A 25,734-nucleotide genomic window follows, 5' to 3' on the forward strand; every position below is an offset into this window, starting at 1 on the left:
TGTGCTGTGTAGTGGAGCAGTGAACTCAGCCAGACTCATACTGTAATGCACAAAATAGCTTACATCTCCTCTGGTGCCTTGTTCCTAAATAACTGCAACAAATCAAGCTGGAGAGATTAGATGACTCCAGGGGTCTGTACGGCAGAGCCTACTTAACACCAGCCAGTAATCTGGCATTATGTACTCCCTGGGACAGCAGTCTATAAAAACCCAGGCAGAGCACACTGGCAGTTTCCGTGGTAGGTCCATGCAGCCAGGGTTGCCTGGTTCAGCTATTTTCTGTCCTACAAAGGCTCACTTACTCCTCAGAGTGAGGATTTGCTGATGACTCACAGCAGTCTCTGTCTCCCACGCTCAAACCACAACTTTGCCCCTGGGTACAGAGCCTGGTGTCTACCATGGCCTCCTAAACATCTCTTGGTGGGCCACTCATGCACCTTACCACCATCTGACTGCACTGCATAAAAGCCTTCCAATCCAGGCTTGCTAAAATGAAGTCATCAGCTGTGTCTGACTGTATTAATCAAGATGATTTTGAAGGATATTTTACTCAGTGCTGTTGCTCCCTCCCTGCTAAAAGTGGATGCTGCCTCATATCTGCTGCACTGGTAATGTGGAGGAATAGAGAATCCTTTGGCAAAGCTGAGTATAAAGGAGCCATTGAACATTTTCAATCTGTTCCCTGCCAGACACAGTCCCCAGACATGCTCTCCCTCGCTTTGTCAGAGGTAGAGCAGAGTCTCCCCAGCCTTGAGCCCGACATACAGCAAAGCCCCCCCTGAGCCACACTGTGGGGGATGCTGCAGGCTCCTGTAATGCAGCCCCACAAGCCTTTGTGCAGCAACATGTCTTTAAAGCCTAATGAAAGCTCTGATAAGGCAAAACCAGGCTTTGAAACATAAATTGACACAAACCAGGGCACCTGATTAGATATTAAAAAAAGCTCATAAAAATTGAAGAAAAGCCATGTCTCATGGTCATCAGCATAGAGCCCAGGCTGGAGCCTTATCAGCATTGCTGTGATAAGGTGAGGAATGCATCTATTAAGAGGCTGATTCTCCAGGCTGTGCTGTGGGGCCCTGTAACACATGAACTGCTATTTCTGCTTCAGTTCCATGGTAAAAGGCCTGTTCCTAATCAAGGGTATTGTGCTGCAGTAACAACAGTGTTTCCTGAAACACTCTAAACCCTCAGGATGGGAAGTATTAGAGAGAAAAAACAGGTATTCCCAATTCCTTTTTTGTCTCCAACACTCCAGGAGCAAAACACAGCCCATAATAGCATCCCTAAGATATCTGATCAGAGCATCAGGCCGTTGCAGACATTCAGCTACGCTAATGTGCTGCGAAGGCTGAGGCTGAGGAGGCCTGGAGTCTTAAAATAGAGACAATTTCCAGTTTCTGTTGTGTTACTGTGATATGCCAAGCGTGAGATCTCAAATGCACCATGAATAATTGGTCTTACACTTTTACTCTTCACATCCCAGTCTTTCTTCTCCTCCATTTTTATTGTTTCTTGCATTTTTAATTACCAGTGAGGAAAGATAATGCATGCAAACACCATGGGGTAAATACTTTTGCAGCCAAGAAACAGCAGATCCCAGAGATAAGTTTTAGCCTGAAGAGCAGATTGTTACACCAGGCACACGTAGCCCCAGTGACTAGCTGAGCTGCTTCTATCACAACATAAGGGTTTCACATAATAGCAATAAAGCCATTCTCTTGGTTAACACTTTATGTACAGAGCCATTTAATGTCTAATTCAGATTACTCTTATAGGAGTGATGAGTAGAAAGGGAGGGAAGCATTGAATACTTGAAACATATTTTGCCCCAAATCCTTCTAGGCAGCCACCTGGGATGTGTATTCATCATCTTGGGCTGGGGTCAGGGCTGGGTGTGTTTCCACGACATTCTTTGTGACAAAGATAATCTCATATTTGACTGTGGGTTCAACGAGCATGGACTTGATTCACTTGGCCATTGCAGAGTTGTTAGAGAAATAGTGCTGTACAAACAAGAATTCCCCAGTGGGGTTTTGAGAACTGACCCAACTGCACTCCACTGAGGTCAGACACAGACCAGCAGCAATGCTTTTGTACAACTCACCCTGTTTTTCCCCCAGAAGAGCATTAGCAAGACAGCACCACTGGGTAGCCTGCACGAGAAGATGAAATTGAGGCTGGAAACAAAACAATTCTGGGTTTTTTCTCTCACTAATCCTGTTGTTAGTATCAAGCATTAGGGTCTGGGTTTTTTTCCCCCATTTATCCTTATGTCTTGAATGAATAATTCCTTCTCTTCCTGATTTTTCTCACATGTATTTGATGTTGCTCATGCAATTGCTGTACTAGTCACTGCAAGCTTGATATTCCCATGTCCAAAATGGGACCACCCATGCCAGTACTCTCTAGTGGTGATTCAGAGGGGCAATACAGGATCCTACATGTTCTGCAAACTGGACTAACTAAGGGCAAATGGAATGATTATCACAAGATAATCATCTTGGAGTCCCACTTCAAACCACTGCAGAAGTCAGGAGAAAATCCAAGGGAGGGCCAAGACCTGTATCTCCCCTCCCACTCTATCAGTCGTCGCTGCTGAGTCAGCCCCAGATGGGGCCCAGCAGTGGCTGTCAAAGAGGGCATGGAACAGACATGCCTGCAGAACTTACCTGGAGGAGACAAAGATTTAGAAAAGATTTATAAAGTCTTTAGAAAAACACTCTGTGAGACACATGTGCTGACTGAGGATAGCAAAGCAACCAAAGAGGCCAAGGCGGTGCTTTCACTTCCTCCAGCCCTGGAGCCAGCTCACCAAAGGCAGCACCAGTGCAGCTTTGCCATATTGATAGGACTTCAACCAGCTGAGGAAGCTGTCTTTCCTCTGTGCTGAGCCCTTTCTTGAGCAGAATAAGATGCCATACCATAGCTGGTGCTGATGAATTTCTTGCAATAGTGCTACCAGGCTTCAAGCCCAGACTGAAATTGTTGTCTCAGTACCCCACAAGCGGTCAAATGAAAGCTTATCTTGGTCTCTGAACCAGTAAGCCAAAGCCTCAGAGCATTGCAAGCTCTCTTCAAACCTCCTTCCCATTAGTTATAACTGTTCCTATTGCCAGTCTTGTAAAAAAATAAGAATTTTCCTTCTTTCAGAGCAAGTTTTAATAAGTTTGACCTAGAATTGTAACACTCCATGTAACCCCATGCAGGAAGCTGCAAAACTTCACTCTAGAGGTATTGTTCTTGCTCCCAAATCTGTTCCTGACCTCTCTACATTTATTTTATGTGGGTGTGAAATTCTCTTTGACCTAATTACAATTCCCACTTGGCGTTTTGGTGCTGGAAATTTAGATGTAGAGCTGAACAAAAACTGTGTCAGATGCACTGTGGTCACCTCTGCCTTTCAGAGTGCAGGCGAGCAGACAGGGGCTGTGGGCACCGAGATCATCTTACATTTAAGCTAGTCTTTAATTCCCCTAATAGCCCCAAGATTGCAAGAGATCAAAGCCAGGATTAAGAGACCTCCTAAATATAGGCCTGTTGTTGCAGGGAAGGTAAAAGAACAACAGAGTCACTGAGAATTGTTCTTGAAAAACATTTATTTCTGTAATGGGTTTATAGCGCTGACTCCCGAGCCCCAGTACAACACAGTTTCCCCCCCTACACATAATCCTGGGGACAATTACCTTTGATGTACAAAAAAGAAATAAGCCATACAAAGAAGCCCCCCAAACAAACAGTTTGGTGCCAAACAAACTGTGCCCAGGTTATCTCTGGGCCTTGGCTGTTGACTGTTTCACCGTGGGCGGGACAGAGCTGCCCTGCTCCATCCCTCAGTCACAGCTGCAGGATGGTTCAGTGCCTGAAGACCCCAAATAACTGAAAATGTTGTTTTTAACTGCAAAAAAAACCCCCAGGGGAGGCATGGGCAGAGAAGGCTGCTAGGATTCAGCGGCTGCTAGTTTTGCAGACATCATTTAAAAAGGAAATCTATGCATTTCAATTTCACCTCCTGAGCCCCAGCGTTAGGAAAGTCAAGTACAAACCCAGAGACCAATGTACACAAAATAGTGAACAAGTGTCCAGACATTTCTAAGCCCCTCAGTTTACTGTGCTGTGATAGCTCCAAAAAACCCAACAAAACCCCCACATTCAGATCATGCTGGATCTTATATTGAAGAGGGATGGAGATGCAGCACGTAGCAACTGTCAAGCAATGTTTAAGGCAAATTTGTTCCCATTTATTAAGAGTGGAAGAGGTTTTTGTTTACTTTGTTGTTGAAGCTGTTAGATGACACCTCAGCTCAACATTTAGGCTTAGACAATTGAATCAAACTGAAATCAAGTGAAGTCAATCTGAGCCTAGAACAGCAAGAAACATGATTCCTAAGAATATCAATCAGAGCAGATTTTTCTTAACATGTGAATAATGAAGGTTCAGAACTGCCCCAAAACTTTCTTCCCTCACAAGACCAGGTTGAGCCCAACTAAAACACAGAGACATGCACACATATGAAGAAGGACACCATGGCAAGCCTCTACAAAGACAATGCTAAATAGGACCAAGGCAGAGCCAAACCCAAATGGGCAGAGTTATGAGTAGGAAAAAAGAAAAACAGACCCACAGAGAGGGATGTTTCATGAGATGGAATGGAAAATTCAAGTCCAATGTATGCAAAGAAAGAGAGTTCTTAGGAGCACACACAAAGCTGGGGATTTCAGTTGCCTCATCTCTCAGGTGTGTTAGTTTGTTGTGCCTTTCCCCTCCCTTTGAGATCCAGGTAATGGGTGTCAGGAGGTCCGTGCTTTTACTCAGTCTGTGCGTCATAATTAGCCCCCCCTGCTTTCTTCAGCTCGTTCTTGATGTAATCTTCATCCAGTTCTTTGTGGTCACTGATCACAAATTCTTTGGCAAAGTTCTGCAGGAGATAAAGAAAAAGCCTGTTAAAAAAGGAGATACTTGACCAGGTACCTGAATAATATCCCTGCTTCTGTGGCTGGATGAGTTTCATACTCTCATCTACCAGGGTAGAGATGACAAATAGAAAGCTGTGGATGAGACAGAAAACTAGTGATGGCAAAATCCAAGGCTTAAAAAAATTGTTGACCTTCTAACTGCAACTGACCCTCAGAGAAGCAACATCTTGGGCAAGTCACCAATCCTATCTCTTAGCCCCTTTTGAAAAACAGGAGCACAGTGTTATGTCTCAGTACATCACAGCATCATGCCCCACCAGCTGATAGGAGGATGCTTTGATTAAAGATTGAGCCACACACAGATGGTACCAGGAGCAAAAAAGTCTCCTTCAGTAGATTTACTGACTCCTCCTTTCAACTATCTAATACATCATGGCCAAAATCAAGATGCTGTGTGAGACAAGGCTGCTGGTGTTAACAGGCTTCACTGTGCTCTGTGGTCTAATGATCCAAAGTGACTTTTAAGGACAACCTTTACTAATACACTTGTGTAATGCAGGGCAGCTCTCTAGCTGCTTGAATGCTCCTTGCAACATATGGCAGCTGAGCAGGGCCTAGACAGCAGGCTGCTGTGGGGTTGTGAACAGAGAAAACCTTTCTCAGAGCAGCTCCCTGTGAATGGGATCCCACAGTGCCTTTAGGGCACTTGTCAGTGTGGCTACAGTCAGGGATCTGTGCCTCTGTGGGGGCTGTCCCTTGGGCCCCACAGTGAGGCTGGTACACGTGTGTGCACAGATATTTCAGCAAACATGCACACTTCCTTCTTGCTTTAGCATTTTCCTTCCCTTCCTAACCACAACTGAAAACACTACATGTGTCTTTCCCTTCCCCCAACCTACAGAGGTTTTAGACAGCATGAAAAGCGAAGGGATTTCAGGCAGCACGAAGAATACAAGTATCCATCGCACTCTGCAAGGCCAGGGACAAATCTAAGACAAAAACACCCAAAACCAAACCAGAATTTAAATCCCAACAGCCCTGCTGCAGTGTCTCAGGCAAGCTGCAATGCCTGGCTCCCTGGGCAGCAGCATCCTGAAAGGTGATGGGGGCTGCCTGGGAGAATGAGGTGATGCTTTGAAAGAGAAGCAGTTGTGTCATTCGGGTCTCTGTGATGCTGGAACAGCCTCAGCACAACCATGGAGCAGGGGGGGAGGGTTCTAATTGGTTTCAGACTTTCAGCCATGGGAGAGCTCTTTATTTGGCAGCATCTCAAGGGTCTCAGTTTGGGATCAGAGTCTGTTAAAGGAAGGGGTGGAGAAAGATTCAGCTTGAAAGAGCCCCAGCACCTCTCTCATGCAGTGGAAGAAATGGGAGAGCAAAACAGCTCCCTCCCCCACGCCAGTCTCCCAGGCTGTGGCTGATCCTGTTTCACGCTGTAGGAAATCCTCATTGCCAAAGAGTTGCTTATGGGGGAAGGAAAAGGGAGGAAAAAAAAAAGCAAGCTTATGAGAAGCCTTGTCTGCTCTGCTCTGCTTTAGCAGCAGCTAGGCAAGGTCCTAAGAAATAACAACTGCTTCACAGCACCATTTTGCTCCACGCTTCAATGGCTGGCTTTCCTGGTGTGGGGACAGGCAGACATTACAGGCACTCATCCACATCTTAGCAGAGTTCAGGGAAAATGGGAAAGAAAAATCCTTTTCTGAGATGGAAAATAAAGGAGCAAAGTGCCCAAAATACCAGGTTTAGTTGGGGTCACAAGTGTCCTCCTTCCACATCTCCCATGTGAGATCTCCACAAAGCCTTGCTCTTGTTAAGACCAAGCAAATGACTTTCAGCTATGTGATGCTCCCTGAGGTGTGCTACCTACCTGATTTCTGAGCTGGCTTTTCAACTTCTTTTCTATGTGATAACACATTAAACAGTTTTTCTTCCACTCAGGAAGCAGATTATCCATCACTATCTGACTTCAGTGCAAGTCTTTGCCCTGGCTTGAGTGAGAACTGAGGCAGACCCATAAAATCACTTCTGAGGGGAATTCCATGAGAAGTGTGTGTATTTTATCAGTGCATGGAGGGTTTCCTTCAATACCCTCTGCAGAATCCAGCTAATTCTGAATGAAAACTGCAAATGCACTCATCCACAAAGAGAGGGGAACTAAATTATATGTATCACAAAGTAATTATGATTACTCAAACGTCTTCTTAATGAGACAGTTCTCCAGATGATTCCTGAGTGATGATCAGCCAGTAATTGTATCATGGCAATTCCTCTGAGACCTCTTGCAAGGTCTGACCACTCTCCCCCTAGCAGTGGCCAGATGGGTTATGTTCCCAGCCACTCTTCAATATCCTCTTAGCTGACTGGGCCACCTCTTGTGCCAGATTTGTATCCTCGGAGTGCAATCTGGGTCACTGCTATTAATAACCCTTTGCTTTATTCATTTCTGCTGGCAGGTGCTATCAGGGGCTGCTTTGGTTCTTCACACATGTTCTTACCCACCATGAGGTCTCATCAAGCCTGGCTCCAAGGGAAGAAGATGCTTATGGTGAGTTTGCTGCCTGTAACTCCTGATTTCAATATCCTGCTTGACCATTCTTCAGCCATAGTGTTCCTCATCACTCTGAATTCACTGTTTGAGGGTTTTTTGTGTTGAGCTTTTGTTGAGGGTGCAATGCATAATGTGACATACATACAGACAGTTGAAACTGTCTTTTGTGTCATCAGGGCAGCAAAATAGGATGGACTCTGGCTCTCAGACCAGGAGATGAGGCACAAGGATCAACAGCAGCACTTCTCAGCTGAGGGTTATCTTATCACTCTTTTTTTTTGTCTCCAGTGAAACTGCCAGAATGTAAAACTACTCCCAACTGATTTAATTGGGTCTGATGTTAGCTAGACCAGACAATGGACCTTATTTGGCATGACTGTCATCCTCAGTTATAAATAACTGATCATAGCTATCTGGCTCCCTCAAAGCACCAGGAAAACTCCTACCTTCAAGCAGCTAACAACAGGGCCAACAGGCATCTGACTTCAACAGGTTTCTGCTCTGCCACCAGATTTGCTTTCTGCCCTTAAGAGACTGGGCTAGGGCAAGTCCTGGCTTTCTGTTCTCTCACACATACCTATATCCAAAGCCTTTCAAGAGAACTGCAGCAGTTGTAGCTGCCTGAGGCACCATGCACAGCTGATGCTTGGACCCTCACTTTGCTGACACACATTTCCATTTCACATACTCCTCTTCTTTTTCTCTTCTTCTTCTCATATGTCCAAGCTTTTTACAACTGCAGCAAGCCCTGTGAGTGAATTCTAGCCTTTGTATTCACCCCAGAGTGAATACACCAGCAGCCTACAGATAACAAAAACAACGATGCCATTTATCTTTATCAGGACACAACAATGACTACAGTCTCTTTACTTTGCCTGTCAAATAATTAGACACACATAAAAAGCCAGGTTTACTCCTGGTTCTTCAGTACACCTATCTAGCACATGCATCAGTTTGTGCCCAAGTAACAGAGGGTCACAATTTTGCAATCCAATCCTCTGTGTCAGCTCCCATGTGACACTACAGAGAAAAAGGGCTCCAATCATGCAAGTCAGCTTGCAGAAAAATGAGCCCCCATCTCTCTCTGGGAAATGGGAAATGTGTACAGCAAGCTCAGTCCAGCCTTTCTCTTCCAGATAACTTTATGGGGGGGGAAAAAAAAGGTGGAGTAGCTTTTCTTTCTATTCCAGGCCCTGAATGTTTAGCATATGCATATAAAATATAGCATATAAAATTCCCCTTAGCTGGCCAAGGGAAAATCTGTCTGTTGCAGCTACTGTACCAAAAGGGTCTGCAGAGGCCCTTATAAATCCCAGCATGGGCAGGCCTGAAGCCAGAAGGAAAATCCTTGTGTCATCTCCAGACACTTGGGTTCTTAGCAGCTAGGGACAGTGCCAGGTCATTAACAGCCTCTTGTTTTTATTTGCACTGGGGCTTGCAGCAGCCTCCACTGTTTGAAAGCCTCAGTACTACTGTGCTTAATGTCAGCACTCCCATCCACTGGTCATCTTACTTTCAGTGCAGCTGCAGTACAGAGGAGATGACATCTCCCATGGTTTTTCCCCAGCATGGTATCAGTCATAGATCTGATGTCATGAGGAAGAAAGGACACATCCTATGGCTGAAGCTGAGGTGCTTTCTAGCAAGGCTTCTCTAAGGGCAAGGAGAGCCAAAGAGTGACAAATGCCTATAACAATACAGTACCACTGCCCTTCACTCTGGCAACACCAAACCTAGTCCTGAAATCAGCTGTCAGAGCCCAAGCTATCAGCAAAAACCCTCTCTTCAAATTTACTCCTTGCCAATTTGTACATAGAGCGGTTCCAGCCACTGGGAGAAGCCAGTCCAAACCTCTGGCAAACACGTCTCTCAGCAATGGGAGCTGTGTTTCAGCTGATCTGCAAGTTCTTCCCATCTGTGCTGTATCCCACTGGAAAAGTCACAGGGCTGTGTGTCAGAAGTGGGGTGGTGAGAAGCTGCTTATTCTAGCCTGAAGAAGTTACTTATAAAGTGATTTATGTAGATTAGGACTAGGAGTTCTTGTAAATCCACATCCATTTGGTATGGTCATTACAGTAAACCAGAATAGGAACAACAGTCAAAACACCCAATTCTGTTTGCCTTCTCAGCAGGATCTCACTCATCCTCCTGAGAAAGACTGTCCCAAAGCCACATGACATACCCATTACCATATGAGTTTGATTTTCTGACTGTCTCCATCAAAACCATCTTCTGTTTGGACTCACAGTGGAGAAATCCACATACAGGGAGTTGCATGTGTTCTATCTGTCCCAAGACCAGGGACAGTAACCTGGTAACAGAGTCCTCTCTCGTGAGGTACCAGCATTAGTGCAGTGAGGAATCCAGAGGAAAAGAGAAAAGGGAACCAGAAAAAAGATCTGCCAGTGAGCTCCAGAGCAGGAACTCAGTAAACTTGTTGACATCACTATAACCAGGCAAATTCCTCACCGAAAATAATAATGAATAAAATGCCATGGATGTTTGCTCACAGAAACAGAGCTGTTTTACCCTGACTGTGATTTATGCAAATAACAGAGCACATGACTTTGTGGGGGCAGGAGTGTTGAGGAAAACAGAGAAGAATCAAAATTCATGGAAAACAAGACAAAGTGGCAAAGGTTGGGCAGTCTTTTTGTTGAGACAGCCCTGCAAGGGAATTCCCTTGTCAGGAAAAGAGCTCCCTGCAGCCTAATGAAGGGTTAACATCTCCTGGTAGGAGATAAAGGTCAGCCAGTCATAAAGGTCAACCAGTTCACAGAGGGGAAGCAACACTCAGAGGGAAACCAAGTCCTGTTTTCAGTGCTTCAGCATTTACATCAAAACCAGACCATTGTAGCACCAGTGGCCACAGCCCAACATTGTGCCTGGGCTTGTCCTTACTGGAAGAAAAGCACCATAACATCATCTCTCTGCTTTCTCTCTGAGGGAACAGCTTGTTCACTGGAAGGCTCCACACTCCTATTCTTCAACCCCACAGCTGCCATGCTTCACCTTGCAGGAATTTTTATGGCTGGACTGAACCTCATGCTGGCAGCTAGCTGTTCCTACTCAGGACAAGCAGCTTACAGTAGCCTTGACTACTGGGACTAAGCTGACCAACTTGCTTCTCCTGCAACTCTGGAATGAAAGAGGTCAAAACAATATCCCTCGAGGCACAAAGAGTCTCCTGGATGGATTTGTACCAAGGCTGAATGACTCATAGCTTGTGCATATCAAAAAGATAAAAGGCAGAGCCATCCTTACTGCCAAAAACATAAAACCTGAGCTTAAGACAAGCTTTGGATAGAAAATATGCCCAAAGCCTTTCCATTCAGCTGCTATCACCTGGCAGCTGGGAACAACCTTGACATGGCAGTGGCACACGGTGATCACCCTGCAGCTGCACAGAGGACACAAAGCTGTGGGTCTGCTGCATGCCTCTGCCAGCTCACCCATGGCAGGTCACACCACTGCTGATGACAAAACAGAGGCAGCCTTGTAGTTTAACTCATCCTGGATTACTGTTTCATAAAGTTCCCCAGCTGTGAAGTCTAGCTCATTCTCATCTAGGTTTAGCCTGTACCTTAGAAATTAACTCCCAAACATCTTAAGCCACAGTCTGCAAAGCGTGGGATGTTGTGTGCTACTTCCCCCCACCCCCAGGTCTGACCTTGGCCCAGACAGAAGCTCAGTGGAGAAAAAATGGGATGCTGCATCACCTTACTCTCTGTCTCCACTTACACAGGGAAGTCTCCACACATTCATACTTAACTATACCCTAAGGAAGATACGGAGAAATACTTGTTCTCCACCCTGACCTACTCTCAGCTGAACTTCTTGGACAACATCACAGGCTTGAGTTCCACCTGAGGTAAAGGATGAAAAACCAGTGGCTATGAAAGAAAGCTACTGAATGTCCCTTAATGCAAAGTGCATCTTTCTAAAATCCAAAATAAATACAATAATTGCAAAACCCATTTTCCATCAGCATTCAGGAGGTAATAAGGATAATCCCAAATAAGCAAGAAGACCTGACTCTCAGCTAGTACAGATGAGGAGAACTGTGGCTATTTGCACCAGATGAGACCATCCCTGTAATTTTATAGTTATTACAGCTAAAAATCAATTATTTTTTCTTCCTGAGAGATTTTCTGGCAGCCTCCTGCACTGACTATCAGCATTGCTTCCCAAGCCACCTCCCTATAGATTTTGCCACACCTGCTCCCCCTTCCAAGGGAGGAATACAAAAGCAAGGGCAACCCAATTCCTCTCCTTGCTTTATAATATCTCATCCTTTTGTTCACAAGCCCATAATCTACTCTTCAACAGTCAATATCCTTTATATTTTCCTTCAGGCAGGTGCTTCTAAGAGACCAGTAATAATCACCATGTGTGAACACTCTTTATTCTACAGATGCAGCACGGTGGGCTTTGCTTGCCAGGCACCATTCCAGCTGACTGTCTTTTGCTTTGAGTGTCTCAGTGGCAGAACAACGTCTATTGGTGTTTGTTCAGCTTTGAGCAGAGCTCAACCATTGCTCATCAATGCATCTACAACATAGCAGAGAATTGAAAACAAGCCTCAAGCTGGAGCTTTGGTCTTAAACGAAGAGCCACAATTGGCTTTTGCAAATATTACAAGATAGCAAGAGCTCTCTGCATTTACTGAGGTTTCTCAGACTGAAGACTTGTTGTTCTGGAATTCCAGCCAATCACTTCTATAGATCATTAACTCAAAGCTGTTATCTGCTCTACAAAAAGCCTCCTTGTGCCACCCTTCCTTGGAAGGAGAGCCATATTGCACAGAGTGAGAGCACCTGTGGGCCAGGCACACAACTAAACCTGCAGAGAGTCAAACTGCATCAGTGGGCTAGATTCTCTTCATCACTGGTGAGGAAAAAAATCCCCCCTTTAGGTTGTTACTTATTCCAAATGATGAACCAACACTGAGTCAGATTTGTAGCTATTCATTACAGCACCCAATCAAGTGTGTTTCTCTATGTATGGCTAGCACCTCAGATAATCTCTGTAAAAACCAGCAGCAGTGAGTGACTGACAGTGTCCCTGAAGGCCAAGAGAGCTCGGAAGAACTAGGAGAACTAGAAGAAACAGCTAGAGGATAAAGTCCAAACACCAAATTACAGTTGGGCTCCTGTCCTCTGTTGTTTTGACAGATTCTCTGCAATGTTACATGCATAAGAAGCAGCAAATAGTTCTGCATTTATCCCACTCAGAGGGATTCAGCTGCACATGTACAACTATTCAAAACAGTTGTCACAATACTTTCTTAGAGAGAGGAGATCACCATTGACATTACATCCAGAAGTGCTTTGGTTATAGACATGGTTGCTCAATAAAAGTGTATTAAGCACAAGATATTTTGTTTCCACATTTTAGTACAGAATCACTGGAATATGAAAGCTTTTAAGTAGCAGCCAAGAGTGGTTGATGTTCCAGCAGATTATTAACTCACACAGACTACTAATCAAAGATGAAACAAGTGAAATTGCAAATTATATGTAAGAGACCTGGGGGACAGCTGTTAGAACAGCACTCAGGAATGCTGTTCAACTCTGCAGCAGTGAATTGTCTAAACATATATTTTTTTAAGTCTTGGGCTTGGTGACTCTTCCATGAGTCACTCATTAGCACTCTATAATTTCACCTTCAGCTACAATTACACAGTTTCAGCTGCTTCACACGAACAGAGATTTGCTTTCCTGGCTCTCAGGTAGCATTGTGGATGTTTCTTTTCAGAATAGACCCCTCTGTGAAGTTGTCATTTTGAAACCTTTAGCCCCACTGCTTGTCTTCTTAAAGGATGTGAAATTATTATATCCTGCTTGCTTCTTACCTAAATAGAACCTTCTGTACCCTACAAACTACCAGAGAATTGAGGGAGACTTCAATATCATCCTTCATATTGTCTTATTGGGAGATTTCTTTACCTAGGCAAGAACACAATTATTGAGGGAGATTATTTCAACAACCAGCCTGTTCTCCAAGTGCATAAGAAAGCCCATTTCTCAGGCACTGGAGAGCTGGCCCTAGGTTTAACTGAAAGAGATAATCTTGCTTTAAATACTTCTTCAGAGGAAACACACTACACATTAGCATCTTCTCAGTTCAAGCCAGCTTTTCAGCAGCAGTTCTTCTCAGCCTTCCACAACTGATTTCTCTCATGGCTGTTGCTTGTTTTCCCTCTCTTAGACTGAGCCTGGAGCCCAGCTCAGTGTGCCCTGGGAGGCCTCGATAGAGTTAAATGATAAGCTCAGTTGGGGCAGATAAATTCAAGTGAAGCCCTTCCAAGGTGTGCACTAAGCACATTTCTCTTTGTCTCTGATATGCCCAAGGCCAAACAGAAGACTATTCAAACCTAGTTAACTATTAAGAGCTACTAGTTAATTGGCACTGGTAGGGACTTCAGACTGTAGTTGATTAGGTCCATGAATTCCTTGTGCAAACAAAAGGCCTCAAGAGAAGATTAAACAAGGGTGTGGGTTTTTCTGTTTAATGTTACTTGGTTAACTTAATGCTGCCCTGTTCTCTACCATTCAATATGGTGTTATTTCCATAATCAGGGAAGGACATGGGAAACATACAATGGTGACAAAAAGGGGGGGTCAGTATATTCCCTCCTCATGGAATAGTTAAGCTCAAAGGTGCTTCTTCATGCCTGAGTGCTCAAAGGGCAGATGTTAAATCTTCCTAGTAGGAAGACAGGCAATAGGAAACTGTCTTCTTTTTAAAGGATTAACAACTAAGTTGAAGGATGATCCAACCCTTCCCCCTCTCTCCCCTCCTGCTGGTGTTTGCCGAGCTAACAGCAATGAGAACTGGCAGTTGGAAGCAGAAGGAAGAGGTTACCTGTACTACTTCTTTGACCAGAGTCTTGTCGGTCCCAGTCTTGGCTCTCTGCAGGCCACTGACATCCTCTCCAATCCAGGTGATGAGGGCAAACTTGACACGCTTGCTCATGGCATCGCCGGTGGTGAATCGGACAAAGCCGAACAACCGAACATCATCTGGACAGACAAAGCAAATGGATAACATCACTAAAACCAGAAACATCCCCATCTTGCCATTTTCCAGCCCGTCAGAGGCTGAGCCAAGGCACTGATCCTGTGTTACAATACCATCATTTGGCATCAGCAGGGCAAGACAGGCGCTCTGCTCATATGTCTTTTGCTTGCAAGGTTTGCCTAGCCACTGTTAGATCTGCCTCTTTCTGGGGTGCTCTGAGTTACTTGGAGAAAACTGTGCCAGCCACTCCATGCCACATTAGTGTGCTGCTAGTGAGTTTGGAAATGGCTAAAATACAGCCAACAGGCAGTACAAGAGTACAGAGGTAACCGCAGTTAGACATTCAGCCAGATCATTCATCTGCAGGTCACTGGTCAAGAAGGGAAGAAAATGATTCCCCATCATCTCCTTCTTACAGGACAGCAGGATTAGCATCACATTTTATGACACATGCCCAGAAACTGGCCATTGTGCAAATCTGATCCTTTCTCCTCCTTCCCTGCAGCAACATTTCTGGCTCACTTGTAGTATGAGTTCAAGAGAAGAAGAAGCAAAAGACAAATCTGCAATTACTTCCCCAGATGTGCTTTTCCAACTCCTTCCCAAGCCCTGGAGAGAGAGGCCTTGGATTTTAGAACCATTCTGATTTTCATTTCACAGCTGCTTTCTGCTATATCATGCCAGACTAGAGTTATTTAGTCTGGCCATATGTGTAAAAACCTTGTAAACTCCTTCTCTCGAAGAGTTTGTTCCTTCCTTGCAGGGTGACTCATCAACCAAGGCAGTTGGACGCCTTCATGATCACAGGCACTTAGAAAACGTGTGATACCATCCACTCATATCCCTGGCCTTGGTGGCAAGCAGGATGCTGGAGCCTCCAACCAGGATTTAGCAGAAAAGCAGAGCAGATGGGCAGTTGTGCAATCGTGGAATATACCTAATCATAGCCACTTCATCTGTTACAGGTCACTCAAGACCTTTTAAATGAAACGAGATGACTCAAAACAGAAGAACAGAGTCGCTGTTTGAAAAGTATCATGTTCATCTTGGTAACGCTTGTTGTGACCCGTTGAACGTGTTTTATAGTTATTTGCTGTCTTGACTATTGCCAGGGGAAGAAGCAGGCTCCAGGTGTAGTAACTTGTGCCAACAACCCCATCCATGGATCCGTTACAGCACGCTCCATGAGCAGCCAGGACAGCCCCAGGAGCCCCAGGCAGAGGGGAGAAGCAGATCTAAATTGCTCACCCTCAGAAAATAAGCTGCTAGAAATGGATGCAAAAACAAAAAGTGGGATTTTTCACTGAAAGCTGCCAGACTTGAGAGCTTCTTTCATGCTTTGTTTTGATGAGTGTGAGCAAAGACTACTTCCCCTTGATATAAAAGTTTTAAAGCTCCAAACCCCTCCACGAATGCTCTCTCTGTTTTGTTCTGTTTTTATTTCTTGCCACTGGCAGAGGACAACTGGGAAAAACTGGATAATGTAGAGAGGGTGGTGGTGTGAGCCAGTACAGTGTTTAAAACCAACTCCTCCAAAGGTTTCAAACTTGAAGTAGAGAGAGCTCACTCCAAAGGAAAAACCTACGTGGATCTTTGGAAGGAGAATAAGAGTCAGGGGACTCGACAGTGCAGGCACACAAAACTTCTCTCTCAGATACTCTATTCCTGAAACACACAGACTCCTGTTTCTGACAGTAAATCCTCTTCCCAAGACTGATTAGAACCATAAATGAACCGACAGCCAGGAAATACCCAAGGTGAAGAGAGACAGTAAATCCCCTAACGTTACTATTAACAGTTCTACGAAAAAACCTTCCTTTCCCAGATCTGACAGTAAAGGAGGCCACACTCTGCTAAGAACTGCACTGTGGTTCCTATGGGAACACAGTGCTGGAAGGCACTGTAATGTCATCAAGTCCTGGCCCCTTCTATACTGTAACTGTGCCACAGCCCTTGCCATGGGCCCCTCACTTTCCACCTTGAGTATGTAGGTTTTTCATCCCTGCCCCTTCTACCAAAGGCTGTTACAGACCCTGAAGACTGATTTGGAATATACTCCTTTATAATAGAGATAATGCAAGGATATAATGAATGTGAAGAATTCCAAGCTTTTCTGCAGTGCCTTTTCATAGGAAGGCAGAAAGGAGGTTGAAGGAATTTATCTGTCAGCATGAACTTTAAGTTGACAGGAACCCACAGATCGCTGGCAGCAGCAGGTTTTCCTTCTCAGCAGTAGAGCCTGAGTGCTTTCCCAGCCTGTCTGCAAGCAGCTTGATCAGTGGCACCAAAGAGAGCCAAAGCCAGTGGTTCCACATGGGCTTTTATCTCTTAGATCCCCCACCACTCTGTGACTGTGAGAAACTAACTCTTACTTCAACACGTTAAGTCTCGGCAAGTTTAATGGGCAGCTGAGGTTAGATGTGGGGCTTTGAGTCATCATCTTGGGCAGAATTCCCCTGGGGCTGGTTTACTTGTGGGGGCTTGAAAGGTTCCTCACAATAGGCAGAACAGGCTCTTTAGCTGCTACCATTTCCAGTGCAGTGTAGTTAATACAGAGTACCAATATGAGAGGCTGTAATTTGACGTGCCAATCTGTGAACTGCAGCAGCTGAGAAGCATTTCAGCGGCTGAAGGTAAAGCCAAGAGGGAATGCGAATTGAAGCCTTTAGCAATTAACATATCTCTTTTCCTAAAAGGGCACCAGGGACAGATGCAGAGGTTTTAGCACTGATTCAACCTGAGCACGAGCCTCTCCAACTGCAGGTCAAAATCCCTGAGCAGAAGTGGTTGAGTTTCACAATTAGTCTGAAGCGTGTTCAGAGCAGTAACAGGATCAAAACACAAGTTCTTTTATACCCCTCCAGGTTTCCTCTTTCACAGTGAAGCCATCCAGCCCTACGAGATCACATCACTGCTCTGGATGGCATCAGGGCCAACTCCCCTCGAAGCCCCAAGGCATCAATATCCACCTCCCACCCCCTTTTCACACAAAACTCGGGTTTAGGAATTGCTGAGTGTGTGGGACAGTCTAACAAATCGTAGACAGACAGTACATTTCCTCTGAAGGAGGACATCCTGACTAGCTCTATGCAAGCACCTTCCTGGTCACCGAGGTGTGAATTTCAGGGCAGAGAAAAACACATTATAGACCTGAGCAGAAAGGAAGCAGCAGCTTTATTTGAGGTCTCACAAGTTAGGAACAGCAGAAATGAACTATGTTAATTCCTAGGGCTACAGCAACACTGAAAAATACAATGAATGCCTTCATGAGCATCATTGAGCATTTTTCTCCAAACCCCTTCCTTGTCAGTAGGCAGGATTTTCCCAATATCCTGATTAAGCTGCCCATGGCAAAGCTCCATGCCAAGCTGCAGAGATTTCCTTGATGGTATTCTCCTCTTTTTCATCCACTCAAACCCTTTGGTTCAGCTGTACTAAAAAATTCCCCATTAGACTAAAATGCCCTGACTCATCAGTAAAAGATAATAGCTGCAGGAAAGAAATACACTGTCAAAAGCTCTGTGGTTCTTAGTCTTAGCTCTGAATGGCCAAACCAGAGATGTGCCAAGATAAGGCCACTGTTCCCAGCTTCACCTGCCTGCTAAATGAAGGTCACATGCAGCCAGGCAGCTGATGGAATGATGTGCTTTTGTGTTCAGTCCAACAATGAATTACCGAGGGCATGTGATGGGTTCCATGAAGGATTTATTTAGTTGGTTTCAATTGGATTCAGTTTAGATTAATTTGGCAATTTTCCACCTCTTCAGTCACCAGGAGTGCAGATAGAAATCCTTCCCTACCTCTACACCATTTTCCCCCTGTTTAACCCTATCTTGAAACCTTTATCTCTGATGCAATGCTGCCTCTCATCATGCAGACACCTTCATTAAGTCATGGAAGACAAACACAAGATGTTTGACCTCAGGAGAATAACCACAGAGAATGCTGTAGCTGGGGCACCAGCCTTACCCTTGTAAGCCAGGGGGGCTGACAGGAGTGCAGGGTACTTGGGAGGATTACCCCACATCAGTTCCTCCAGCTTTCTCTGGTCCAGAGAAGGCACCGCCAGCATTTCAGCAGAATGATTTGCTGCTACCCCAGTGACAGTGACCCTGGATTGGTCTCTCTCCTGACCTGGGTGTATCCTGGAGCACAGAGTGGCAGAAAACAGGGGATTCAGCTAATCTTTGTTCCCCTTCCTTGAAGTTGCATTAGTCAGAGAGAAGTAGAAGCCAGACAGGCCCCTAAGCAAAGGGCATACAAAAATGTAACGCTCTTCTTGACCTGCTCTCATGCCCAGCACAGGATGGCAACATGCACACCCACAGCCATGTTGTTTTAATTAAGCATCACAACACTAAACCACAGGCAAAGAGTTACAATTTCAGTGCAAAACTCAACCTGATGAGTTACTCCCACAAAAATTAAAGACTATTCCCTGAAACAACCTCCTGTCCTTTGCAAGGGACAGTCAAAGCCCCAGCTCCAGCTGGCAGCCAGGACATGGCTGTCAAAAACAAGCCCCTCCAGCTGACCCTCCCAAGAGCAGGACTTTCACAGCAGCAGGGAGGGCAGGGGTGCAGGGAAACTGTAAAGACAGTTTGAAATTTCCCTGAGCCATCCATGGCTCCAGGCCTTCCTTTAAATAGATACTAAGGGAAAGCTGGCAGAGCAAACATTAAAGGGGAAAAACAAAAGCAGTAGGAGACTGATTTACAAAGCCTATTTTAGCAACTTAAGATGTAGCCAAATAGAGATAAGCACCTATCTCATTATATGTCCTCAGTGCATTTTTGCAAATCTTTCCTGCAACTTAAGGCCCTGCATCTTCTTGGTGATCTCTCAGCTCCTCAATTTCATATGCAAGCCAGGCTTTACAGGACAATGGTCATGAGCCCAACAGAGCTGTGTCTCGAGAGCCAATTCTATCTCTATTTTCTTAATAATATTTTATGTCAACCAGAAATGAGTTTATTGGGTGTTTGTTTCAGACCAAAGATTTTCACTTCCTCCTCGTGCTGAATGCACATTGTGGTTTTGTTCTGATCTTTTCAGACACATGAATAACTCTCCCATTTCATGCTGTCATTGCAATTATTTATCTGGACTGGGGATCTCCAAATAAAAGGCTCATTATTTCTTTTGTCAGAGATGCATTGAAAACAACTGTTCACATGTGGCATGGGGAGGGGAAACACAGTCTTCTCCCCTCTCCATTACTTAATGGCAGAATGCACACTTTAGAAAACTAAAGGCTAGAGGTAATGCAATGCTCTGCTGCTTCCCAGCCCAGCGCCTGAGGCGAGCTGTCAGGGCAGTCGCTGTTACTGACACGCACTAGAGCTGAAGCGGATGTTTCTAAACCAACTTTGAGTTCAGTATTTCAGTTGTGTCATTCTGCTCTTCTCAGTAACAGCATCACCAGCCCAATGACAAGACTTTGAAATTAAAAACAACAAAAAAACCCACCAAAACCCAAAACCCTTCACATCCTTCCATACAATAACCTTCAGCTCTTATCTGTGTTTCTGGCTTCCAATTCACCAGCTCAGCTGGTTTTTTCGAAGTGTACTGATGGCACGGACTACTAAACACCAACCTAATGCTAGGGCTGGATCCACGCCATCTGCAGAGGCAAGAGCTCTAACTGCAAAGTAAAATGGATCAAAAGCCTTGAATTAAGTCATTGTTTAATGCAGAGGTAATCTGTGCTGTTAAGCCCAACCAAAACAGTCTTTAGCCAGAAGACACAGGGGGTGTCTACACTGTGTGTTTAATGACCCTGACACAATGTTCTCAATGTTAGTCTCCATTCTTTGGGTCAGACAAAAGCCAGTACAGTCACCTACACTGGTCCTCACATGGGACTGCAAGAAGTGCTACCAATAGCCATCTCCTGACCTTCTAAGGACTTTACTGTGCCAGTGGTTTAACCAACCTCTTTGACTTTGCTTTGGGGTAGGCTGGAGGAGAGATGTTCACACAGCTGGGGGTGGTCTTTGGAAAATAGACTAAAGCAGAGTCTCCTACTGTCCAGCCAAAGTGTTTGAGTTGTCTCATGGCCTGACACAGACCTTCACAGCAACAGCCTGGCAGCCACAGACAAGCAAAAGTCCAGGGTTCAAGCTGTGTTTGCAGCATAATCCCGAGACCTTGAACAAAAAGGCACATGTGTTCTTCCTTTGAGAGTGGCAATTGCTGTCCCCAAACAGAAGCCTGATAACTTGAGTCTGCAATTCCTTCAGGTTTTTTGCTAGTACAAAGTTCAGTAAAGAGTTTAAGAAGAAAAAGCCTCCACTCCTGGATATGTGACATGAGGGTCTGATGTGCAGTGCACATCTGAGAGTAGAGCAGTGACAGTAATGAAACCTGCACAAGGCACAGTGGGTGCAGCAGCAGCTCCTGGCTCAGGGAGCCCTCATTGCCCAGGAGCTCAGCACCTCGGTCTGCCCCTCTTCCTCCAAGGGCAGCCCACAGAGCCTTGCTGGAGGTTTGCAAAGAGATGGTTCCTAACACAGTCTTTTTGAACTGCTACTTCCATTAAAAGAGGCAATTTCAGTTTCTTTTCCCTTTGTCCTCAATCGCTCTTGTTCCCTGAGGAGCTTTGCAGAATCAGTAATGGGCTGGCCATGAAAAAGGTTATGGATGGGGGCAAGAAAAATACAATCCTGCTACCAACAACCCCCTCCAGCCCTCCTAACTTGTCATTGCACATGGCAGGATATCCACCACAGGCAAATGGCTTCCAACCTGGTACAAAAGCCCCTCTTGGTCTCAGAGCCACATGAATTAGCACACAATGACAACGGCCTGCTCTGTAATTGAATGCTCTGGAGGGGAGCAGCACTGGAGGGAAGTAGTACATAGCACATGCCCAAGGTGCTTTTAATAAGGATGGTTGTTAAAGCAAACGTGAGCCACACAGGAGGCACTGCAATAGATGGTGCAGAAAGGAGAACAGAGCATGCTGTGACAGAGGAGCTTGGTGACACTTTGCATGCTGAGGCTTTCAATTCCAGCTCCTACTGTCACCTTCAACCAGTAAATTCTGCCGAGCTCCTACCAGAAGCAGCTGCAGTTCTTTGTGGCTTTCAGGGCAGTGTTTTTCACAAAACAGGAATTCAAAACAAGGAAGGAAGTTTATTCTGATGACAGTCACTTTAATCTTTTAATCACATTTTCCAAAGCTATTTGCATTGATAGTAGCTCTTCTCCCTTCTAGCAAAATCCCTCTGGAGATGAGGCATGGACAAGGAGAGACATAGCAAAAGGAAGGAATAATATTATCAGCTCCTCCAAGCCCTTCCTACTCTTTTTAATTGACTTTGTTTCAGCAGAAATATTCCATCCTGTTCTTCTTCCTAGTAACATTTGGCACCTCTGTTTCAGATGGGAAGGAAAGCTCTAACTTCACTGCTGGCACCAGCCTTGTTTTCTGACTACATCTAATGGTCCAGGCGAAGGGATCCTGCACAGATGGAGGCACCATAACTGCTGCACTGTAACTCGTGGGTGGAGGAAGATCCTTTCTAGCTCTTAGCCAAGAATTCAGTACCTGCATTTCCCAAGTTCCTGAAACCTCCAACAACTGCACTCCAGAGGTAGGTTTGAGGACAATCTCTTGCCCCTGGTCTGTCAAGGAGCAGCCCATATGACAGGCACAGGAAGGAAGAGGGAAAGAAGGGAGAGGGAAAGAGAGCAATGAAGTAGATATGAGGGATTTAGCTCCACCTTAAAGGCTAACAATAGGCCAGGGTCTACCCCACAGATGCCCTTTATTTAACTCTTCCCTTACTGTGCTTATGACTAAAATGTGCAGAAATTCTTCTTTGCTGTAAAAATGCTTCAGTATTTGGGCCAGTTTGGCACTTTACCGGTATGAAATGAGGTTTCCTTGAACTCTGTTTTGATACCCCATTTATAAATAAGGGTTTGGCACATGCAAATGATGGCAGGAAAACAAAACTGGCCATATTCCAGAGTGCAATATGTGCCTCCATTAGTTCTTACACACACTCTACCCAGCCCAACCAGTGCCTATTCTCTGCCAAATCTCCTCTGCTTGCTTAGCCACTTAAGAAAAGCATCCCCTTTGCTACAGAAGGAAAGGTGGGAACTGTTCCTGAGAGGGTACCACTTCATATAAAACCTTAAAAATCAGCTCAGGCAAAATGAGACATGGATTCCTCAAAAATAGTGGAAATAAATGGGGAAGGTTCCTCTGCAAGTCTCAGATGTCTGGAGCTTCTGGAGATGCTCAGTCATCTTGGCCACAAGAGAACATGAAAGAGAACATGGCACTCAGATACTGAAGCTGTTGACCTCCCAAGAGAACTACTGACCCTTTAGATAAACTTCAGAAGTGCTGAGCCCAGGGCTTCCCTGTGAGCCAGCCAGTTGTTGTTACCCTTATGTTGCCCATTACAAAGAGTTGAGAGGAAGGAGCTCTTGCAGTACAGGGTATCACCTCTTCTGCCATCAACTACAAGAGGAGCCTTTTGGGTTCTGAGAATTTTCCCTGAGAAGGCCTCAAGAGCATCTGGAAACGAGTAACTGTGTTAAACCCTGTCAGACCCCACTGCAAATGTAGCAGAGCAGTCTAACACTGTCTAGTAGCTGCTTCCGAGGACCAAAACATCTTTCTCCTATAATATTTACTGACTGATCAGCCCAGTCTTGCCCTCATTTAAGCTACTGGAAGTTCTCCCCTTCCAGCTCAGTAAAATACAGCCAATACAGATCTCTTGACAGATCAATTTGGTCAGGCACTGGCATTTCAGTAGCATGTGGGACTGACTATAGTGGGACTGACCCACCCTGAGAAGGGAGAGACCACTCAAGAGACAGTTCCTTTGCCGTACAGACAGAGAGATATAAACACACAGGTTAATCCTAATCCTTGATGGTGGTGGGGGTGAATGAGGAAGACTTTGTTACAGTCCACTCTTAGTTAAAACACTTTGTATCTCACGTCACACGGTGACATTGTTAAATAGCAGCCAAGAAAGGAAGAAAAGCTCCACAATTCCCCCTTAGAACTCCTCTTTGAGCAAAATCAAAACCTGCTTTTGTAACTAGAACAGACGAAGTTAAACATTCCTCAAGTTATTTTCATTTTCCTCCGCCTTTGTTCCTCCTGTCAATGTTCTACAACCGACAGTTCAACAATCAGCTGCCACGTTTCAACCTTAGAGCCGCAACTGTTGCGGTCCTGCAACGCCACACAGACGGTGGTTTGCAGAGCTGTATTGTTCAAGCCGATCTCCGGCACCACCGCCCTCCCCTTGGCTCCCACGTTCTTACCAAACCTTCCAGCTCCAGTTACTTTAGTGCCGTGTACACCGCTTACAGAAGAATTTGAAGGCAAAACAATGATCTGTGTGATGGCATCTTTTAGCCACACAAAGTGAGTCTATTTTACTGTCGTTGCGTTGATGCTGCAGTGCTAAGCAAGGAGAGCGTTGCTCATCCAGCGTTTTATCTTTGCTGGTAACCGAGAAGCAATGAAAAAATCATGCAAAAGGAGGGGAAAGCCCAAAGCACCTTAAGTCTACGGGTGAGACAAAGGACCGGCTGGACTGTGGACTTCAGCGAGTTTGCGCTCTGTGGCGGCTGGAAACCCGGGCTGGCAGGGCAGGGCGGGCACGGGGAAGGGCAGCGCTAATTCCAGCTCACCCAAGTTTTCTCCCATCCCTTTTCCCCCTTGCACTGGGCAGCGACAAACACGGCGCGGGGCCAAAGCAATCAAGAGCGAGCTTACCTGTGCACTTCCTTTTAAAGGTTTCATAGTCTACCCCTTGGTCTCCGGGGACGATCGTAGAGCCATTGTATTTAAAAGTGACCCTTTGGGAAGGGGGAAAAGAGAAGGGGAAGGATACAGTTAGAAGTCACCTCTTGAGATGGGGGAGAGGGAAAGCGGATAATATATTTTAGGAAGGGAAAAGAGGGGATGGGGAAGAATGCACCGTAGAAGGGCATCCTTTAGGAAGGGGGGGCAGAGGAGAAGGGGCGTAAGGCCCTCAAAAAGAGTCACCCTTTCGGGAGCGGGGAGAGAAGAAAGGGAACGGCAGAGCACCGGTGCCGGGGACCACCTACCAGTTCACCTCGGTGGCATCGTCCCTGACGAGGTTGTACGCCTCCCTGCACGCCTCCTTGTCGATTTTGGTGGCCATGAGGGCGACCGTACGGGGGGAAGGGGGAAGGGGTTGGGGGGGGAAGCGGCCGGAGCTGTGACCCGCCGCCGCCGCTGCCGCGCGCTGCCGCCCGCCCCGCGCGCTGCCCGCCGCTGCCCCGCGCGCGCCCCGCCCGCCCGCCAATGGCCGCGCGGCGCGCGCCGGGCCGGCCCCCGCGCGGGGGGGCGCGACGGCCGCGGGGGATGCGCGGATGGGGGCGGGGGGGTGCGGGACGGGACCGGGAGGGGGGTGCAGCACCTGTGGGGAGGATGCGGCGCCGGGGCGGGGTGAGGGGCGCGGAGCGGAACGCGGCGGAGCGGCCGCCGCCCCGCTGCGCCTTTGATGGCGGCTCCTTTTCCATCCCCCCGGTGTTTCCGCGGCCCGTGACGGGCGGGAGGAGGAAGGAGGGAGAAGCGATGCGCAAGATGGAGCGGCCGCTGCCTGTGCGGCGGGGCCGGGAGCCGGGCCGGGCGCACGGGAGGTAGCGGAGCCCGAGGACGGAGAGCGGGCAGGTGAGGGGCCGGGGGCGGACGCGGGGCTGGCGGGCGGAATGCGGGGGTGCAGCGCCCGGGACTTGTCAGGCTGCCGGCCGGGAGCATCGCCCCGCAGCGCGGCGGGAGCCGCGACCCTGCCCGGGCCGTGCGGGACGGCGCAGGGCTCTGCGGGACTGACTCTGGTCTCACCGCTGCTTCAGGTGTGCGAGCAGGGGCCGGGGCAGGGCCATGTGTGAGTGTGTGAGTGTGTGAGTGTGAGCTGTACTTGTGAGCTGTGTGAGCCGTGTGTGAGTTGTGTGTGAGTGTGAGCTGTGTGTGTGTGTGAGCTGTGTGCCTCAGTCGTTGCGGATGGAGAGATCTCCCCCTGCCGGGCTGCGCTCCCGGCCCCGCAGAGCCCAAATGGAAAAGCCAACCCGAGATCCGCTCAGGAGAGATGCCGGCTTTTAGGCAAAAAGAGAAGGATTGTCTGTAAGATAGCACTTCAGTCCTACGCCCACAGAAACAGACCCTTTGCTTTGCAGAACTCGGCTTGATATGTCACCAGGACTGGAGTTTTATAAAGCAGTCCCTGTATGTGTTA

General features: G+C 46.5%; 1 protein-coding gene across 1 annotated transcript; it reads right to left on the reverse strand.

The window, feature by feature from the left end:
* Positions 1–3,581: 3,581 nt before the first annotated feature.
* COTL1 (coactosin like F-actin binding protein 1) lies at positions 3,582–24,736 on the reverse strand. The gene is made up of 4 exons (XM_010201932.2): positions 24,584–24,736; positions 24,249–24,331; positions 14,333–14,490; positions 3,582–4,919 (listed from the first exon to the last, which is right to left on the reverse strand). Exons 1-4 carry the CDS (start codon positions 24,658–24,660, stop codon positions 4,809–4,811), a joined length of 429 nt encoding a protein of 142 aa, XP_010200234.1. The 5' UTR covers positions 24,661–24,736; the 3' UTR covers positions 3,582–4,808.
* Positions 24,737–25,734: the final 998 nt, after the last annotated feature.

The sequence above is a fragment of the Colius striatus genome, chromosome 14, assembly GCF_028858725.1.
Source record: "Colius striatus isolate bColStr4 chromosome 14, bColStr4.1.hap1, whole genome shotgun sequence".
Lineage (NCBI taxonomy): Eukaryota > Metazoa > Chordata > Aves > Coliiformes > Coliidae > Colius > Colius striatus.